At 33.8% G+C, this 6795-nt stretch overlaps 1 protein-coding gene across 1 annotated transcript in view; it reads right to left on the reverse strand.

Annotated features, from left to right (window-relative positions):
- SCN1A (sodium voltage-gated channel alpha subunit 1) overlaps window positions 1-6795 on the reverse strand; it is a 122863-nt gene that overhangs the window by 4451 nt on the left and 111617 nt on the right. The window contains exons 24-27 of the mRNA XM_006766497.2: window positions 6233-6286; window positions 4562-4699; window positions 2604-2708; window positions 699-969 (exon numbers count right to left, since the gene is read on the reverse strand). Of these exons, the coding sequence (XP_006766560.1) occupies window positions 699-969; window positions 2604-2708; window positions 4562-4699; window positions 6233-6286 (568 nt within the window). The remainder of the gene's footprint in view (window positions 1-698; window positions 970-2603; window positions 2709-4561; window positions 4700-6232; window positions 6287-6795) is intronic.

Raw genomic sequence — 6795 nt, forward strand, 5'->3', positions numbered from 1 at the left:
ACAGACTTCTTTGTTTCACTGGAGCTGGAGTTGTATCTTTAACAAGATGAGCTATTGCTCATGTGACCTGTTGAAGGGTTTGAACAAACATCAAACAATGTCCCATGCCACCTGCACTTTCCTTTGTGCATGATTACTATAAATCTTTCAGGGTAATCTAGAAAATCTCTACCTGATATCCTTAAAGAACTTCTGATATGAATGTGGTAACATTTTTTGTTTTTATTTTTATTATTTTCTCACTCTAGGCTTTATCTTCTCTTGTCATCTACTTCCAGTCCTATCTACTTGCTGATGGCTCTATGTCCATATCTCTGATGCAATGTATTTCCTAAATACCAGACTAAATTTCCAGTCCTCTTCTCAATAGAGCCATCTAGATAATGTATAGGCTATTCAATCTCAACATCTCAAAACATTTTGATCTCAGTTAATAGTACATTTCTAATTCAAAGGAATGAAAGTTTATTATATTGACAAATAATACACCTAGTATCTAGAATGGACAGAATAGGATACAATACTGTAAGTACAGCAGGAGCCTCATTTTGTAAGAAAAGCATACACACCTGGATGAAATACATAAACATTTTCTTAGTGGTTATCTCTGAGTGGTGGGGTGACCTCTAATTTAAACTTGATTGTTCCCACTTTTACTTTTATTGAGCTGAACTTAAGAGACTTTAAATACTTCTTACCTACAATGGAGAGAATGACAACCACAAAATCAAAAATATTCCAGCCTATGGTAAAATAATAATGGCGGAGGGAGATGAGCTTCAGAACACACTCTCCGGTGAACAGCACAATGAACACCAGGTTGATGCGTGCCAAAACGCTAGTTACATATTCACTTTGGTCATCTGTTTCTACCATCATTGTGACCATATTGAGGCAGATGAGGATCATAATGCTTATGTCAAAAACTTGTCTGGTTACAAAGTCAAAGACCATTCCTTGATATTTGTTCTGTAGAGAAACAGAAATGCTTTTAGCAACAGAATAGTTTTCCTGTACATATTAACATCTATAGAAACACTTTCTCCATTGACTCCCTAGTATTGTACAGAGTAACCACTGGCCCTGAATTTTGTAAAAGGTGGTTTATAATGTATTACTTTTTTAAAAATACATTTTTATTTATTTCAGAGAGAAAGGGAGAGGGAGAGATAGAAACATCAATGATGAGAGAGAATCATTGATTGGCTGCCTCCTGCACACCCCACACTGGGTATCGAGCCCGCAACCCAGGCCTATGCCCTGACCAGGAATCGAACCATGATTTCCTGATTTATAATTCAATGCTCAACCACTGATCCATGCCGACTCAGCAATACATTAATTTTTTTAATTCAATTATCTAAATTGCTGTTTACCAATATGTTTTCCACAGAATAACAATCTCTTCTCAAAAGAAGATTTCTGATAAGAAACATTGCATAGTAATACAAGTGCATATTAACGTATTAAGTTTATAAGAAGGTAAGAAATCTGCTTTATTTTGTTTTACCACAATGTCCCATTATCAGTTGAACCATGCATCCATTTCAAAATGCAGTATCTAATAACATTCCATTTGTCTTATTCTCAAAGAACTGTTCAAGGGAACTTGGGATTTCTAGGACATTTTGCATTTAAAGTTCATTTATGGCAGTATTGATGTTCTTCCACCACACAGTCTTTGCTGACATTGTCAGACACAGAATTCTGATTGAGTCTATACGGGGATAATCAGACCAGAAAAGCACCCCCTTATTCTTTGATGTCAAAAATTCACATCCTCAAAAAAGGAGACATATGTACCACTCTTTGTAATATTTTAAGCAATAAAACAAAAATTAAAAAAATTCATATCCTCAGCCTGGCTGGTGCTCAGTTGGGCATCCTACCATTCATCAAAAGGCTGCTGGTTCTATTTCTTGTCAAGGCACTTGGCTGGGTTGTGGGCTCGATTCTTGGTAGGGGGTCTAGAGGAGGTAGCTAATCAATGTTCCATTCTCACATCATGTTTCCCTTTCTTTCTCCCTCTCTTTTCCTCTCTCTCTAAAAATCAATAAAGACATTTTTTAAAATTCACATCCCTTGTCACTGACCCATGGTTCTGCTCCCCAGGTCTGCCACTGTCAGTCACGGCCGGCCATTGTCTGGCTCCTTTCCCTAGGGCACTGAGGAACTCTGAGGATATCTTCTATCTTACATTTTTTCCTATACTCAGTTGACCCATTTCTACTTCCACTGTTGAGTTATCAAGGGAAAGTTTATATGACTCATCATTCTCAAGAATGCAACTGCTGGCTAGCACATTATGAAAGTTCACTAGTATCTTGTGTCCTTTGCCATTTAGTTTGGAATCTAACTGTATAATTCTAAATCCCTTGAAATTAAGAGCACATTTTCTATTTCTTCTTCTTTTTTATTTTTGGTCTCTCTCGTTTTTAAAATAATTTTTACCATTACCATAAAAGATATGAATTAATGATGTTTTAAAAAGTTGAAGAAATCTTTGAGGCTAGAAATATTAGCTGCTATCTCTCTTGTAAGAAAACCCATGCAAGTTTTTGTTTTTGGTATATTTTCCCCCCATATCATTTGGTATTTCTTACTCCTGGTCGAGGTATAGGCTTTTGTGGCTTTTTCGATCCTAATTTTTTCATTGCATTATAATATTTCTTCTGTTCTTCTGTCATAAAGATGTCTTGACCTCCAAAGTATAGAAAAGAAAAAACAAAACTAGTTAAAACTATGTCCCTTTGCACACATATTTCAATGATAAACTTAAAATAGGAAAGGGGTAGTTAAAAAAGGAAATGCAAACTTCAACGAGTTGGGATAATTATGCCTGGGACTTAAAATTTGAAAAATTAAAAGTACATTTTAGGTACTATAATCCTATTTAATTCTCACAACCATCCGAAATTGACTTTATTATTTTCATTATCCTATATAATAAAAGGCTAATATGTAAATCGACTGAACAGTGGAACAACTGATCACTATGACACACACTGACCACCAGGGGGAAGATGCTTAATGCAGGAGCTGCCTCCTGGTGGTCAGTGTGCTCCCACAGGAGGAGCATTAGCAGCAGTGTGGCAGGGTTAAGGATGTCTCACTGCTGGCTTAGGCCCGCTTTCTTTGGACCTAAGCCAGCAGTGGGACATCCCCTGAGGGTTCCTGGACTGTGAGAGGGCACAGGCCGGGCTGAGGGACTCCCATGAGGGCATGAATCTCGTGCAACAGGCCTCTAGTTACATAATAAGAAAACATACTGAGAAATGAGATGAAAGAGCAATACATAAAGAAAGAAAAATAAATGGCAAAAAAGCACTTGAAAACACATTCAAACCTACCAATAAAAGACAAAAGTAAAATAAGCCCTAGCCAGTTTGACTCAATGGATAGAGTATTGGCCCATGGACTGAAGGGTCCTGGATTTGATTCCAGTCAAGGGGACATACTTCAATTGCAGGCTCAATCCCTGACCCTGGTTGGGGCTCATGCAGGAAGCAATCAATGGATGTCTCTCTCACTTTGATGTTTCTCTCTCTGTCTCTTCCCCTCACTTCCACTCACTCTATCAATGGGAAATATCCTCAGGTGAGGATTAACAACAACAACAAAAATAAATAAATAAAATGAAACACTAATTTAATTTATCAAATATCAAGTAGTAAAAACAAAGAGTGTTTGATGTTAGTGAAGCAGCTGTGACCTGGGCACACCTGTACATAGCTATTGGTAGTGTAAGTGGGATTGTTATTTTGGGAAAGCAAACTACTTTACTCTGGGAATTTATCTTAATGAAATAATTAAAACTGGTTTTCCCCACAAAAACTTTTGACAAGACACTATTTAAATCATTAAAAATTAGAAGCAACCTAAATCATTAATATTATGGGAAATGGTTAAGTAAATTATGATCATGTGTATATGAAGACTTAACGAAATACTTAAGTATAATAAAAAAGAGCATTTATAATTATAGATAAAATAATTTCAATAACAAGAATCTGTATAGAGAAAATTTGAACAGAAAACATATAATGTGAATAGTGGCTACTCATGAGTAATGATATTTCTTTACTTTCCATATTTTCTATAATGTGCATATATATTTGGAAAGATGATAATTAATAATATAAAGAGCTGTTTAATTCAATTTGGGAACTGGTAGTTTATAATTAAATACCAGGAAGAATGAAGCAGAAATATAAAAGGAACCAATGAAAGGGCTTTAGCTGGAAGATGTATTTTTAGGAGGGGAGTTGCAAGGATAAAACAAGTTGACTTTGGGAAAAGGGCATATGCCTGGGTTCCTTTCTAATATTCTCTTTCAAAAGATAGAAAAATTAGTTTCTGATTAAAAACAACAGCAACAACAGAAGGGAGAGAGGATTTGTAACCTATTCCCAGGGGTGTGAGCAGTGGATGGCAAGGGAGAGGATACAAAAAAAGACTTTCTTATACATTTGGTCTCTGAATTAAAGTATACTTTGGTGGCGAGAATCCCTCAAATAATTTTACTATCTTTAGTGAGAGAGAAAATATTAGAAATACTTATCTTCTTTTTTTGCTGGTTGAAATTATCTATGATGACACCAATAAACAAGTTCAAAGTGAAGAAGGACCCAAAGATGATGAAAATAACAAAGTAAAGATACATGTATAGACTTTCTTCATACTTAGGCTGCAATTCCACCTACCAAAGGAAAATATTTTGTAAAATATCACAATACATATTGAGACTAGAAGTCATTGGTACTTTTTCATGAGAATAGAAAATTCCTAGTAATACTTAAGCAGTACTTCTTTTCTCTCTGTATCAACTACTTCTAAAAAAATCTCTGAAAGTGGCCTTTAAGGATGTCTTCATGTAAAAAAATACGGTTATCAAGACACTTAAGGATCTATTTTTATAAATGTAAATACAACTATCATCTTGATATTTGGACATAGTATGCAAAATTTGGAAAAATTTTTAAGGTACTGAATTTTAATAATTTAAAAATTAGTGAAAAAGTTTTACTTGAGTAAATATGTATATAATGTTTAGAAGCAACCATTTGTGCATACATGAATTTATTCAGCAAACAGAAATTGAGTTATTCGTTTAGATTTTCAGCATCATATCTTTAACATTACAACATTCACTGAATTTTTCAGATTTAGTAGATATAACTAGAACTCCATCTTATAAATCTTCAATTGATAATTTAATATCTAGATTGTGCTTATTGTAAATTAGCATTGAACTATTATCTATCACTTAGTAAAGGAGTAAAGAAGTCATTATGGATAGTTCACTCATAGGTTTATGTCCTTCTAAAGACAATAGAGTTAAAAGCCAACCAAACACACAAAACAAAATAATAAGTAACCAAGTGAAATAACACAACTCTGGAGCATATCAGGGTGATACTTAACATAAAACCAAAGCCAACTTAGGGGAAGTGCATATCAAGAAAGATAAAAGTGAGGTCTGACAGGTCAGTTTAAAGATTATCGGGGCAGTCTATAGTGATAGACTAAACAGATTGGGCTTCAGAATAAAAAATCAAGGCTTTTAGAAAACCTTAATTTTGCAAAGTTTGAGTTGGAATAAGCGTGGATATTAGTTCTTTTCTTGAGGCCAGAAAGAGGCTGTGGTAGGAGAAGTCAAATAAAGTAGGTCTTTACTTTGGTGATATACACTTCATGGTATCTGTTGGCCATAGAAGTGATAACAGCATTAGTAAAGTATGGATACTAAAGTCATATAAAAGAATTAATTTGAAAGGAACTGTTATAGAAATTTAAAGCTGCCTGGACAACAACATCTCAAACTTTCATACCATTCAATATGGGGAGTAACTATATATTTCAACCTCTTGATATTCAGACAGTAGTTGGCAATCACATATATTTTTACATTTGCTCCTGCACACCAAAATTATTACTGATTATATAATTAGTAGATAAGAGGATAAAAATAGGAACTATTTAATAGAAAGATATTTGTTAGTTATTAAATATATGAATATACTATTTCAGCTTGCCTTTCAAAAATAGCTTTGATTGATCTTTGTAAGATCTTTTTTATAAACATTAGTATACTTGAATATTAATTTGAGTCATACTTTTCCCTTTATTTTTTTAATCATTGTAGAATCATACCATTTGACTGCAATACTCTGCTGAATTAATTTTAGCACCTAACAAATATTATTTTAAAAAGTATATGCAAAATACTTACATTTCTGGAATCAACTGCTGCATACATTATATCCATCCACCCTTTAAATGTGGCCTATAAAAAAGGACACATATGCTTTACTTTGGCATAAAAATAATTGAGATCTAACTTATAATAAATATTCTCACTTATGTATTTTTTACAAAGGAACATTTTCAAAAGACTTTCAAAACAAATTTGACATGGGTTTTGGAACAACACAATATCTAAGTAAGTCTTTTCATTTCTAGAACACGTAATGAACAAAATGGTCATTAGATATCAAATACTTGTGATATTTGTGATTAAGAAATCACAAATACTTTTCAATTCTTTAGAGTTAATGAAACATACAATTTAAAGTGCTATCAAAATTTGGTAGAATATTTTTATTTTTTATTTATTTATTTTTTATATTTTATTGAGTTTTTACAGAGAGGAAAGGAGAGGGAAAGATAGTTAGAAACATTGATGAGAGAGAAACATCGATCAGCTGCCTCCTGCACACCCCCTACTGGGGATATGCCCGTAACCAAGGTACATGCCCTTGACCGGAATCGAACCTGGGACCCTTCAGTCCGCAG

The sequence above is a fragment of the Myotis davidii genome, unplaced genomic scaffold (genome assembly GCF_000327345.1).
Source record: "Myotis davidii unplaced genomic scaffold, ASM32734v1 scaffold59, whole genome shotgun sequence".
Taxonomy (NCBI): domain Eukaryota; kingdom Metazoa; phylum Chordata; class Mammalia; order Chiroptera; family Vespertilionidae; genus Myotis; species Myotis davidii.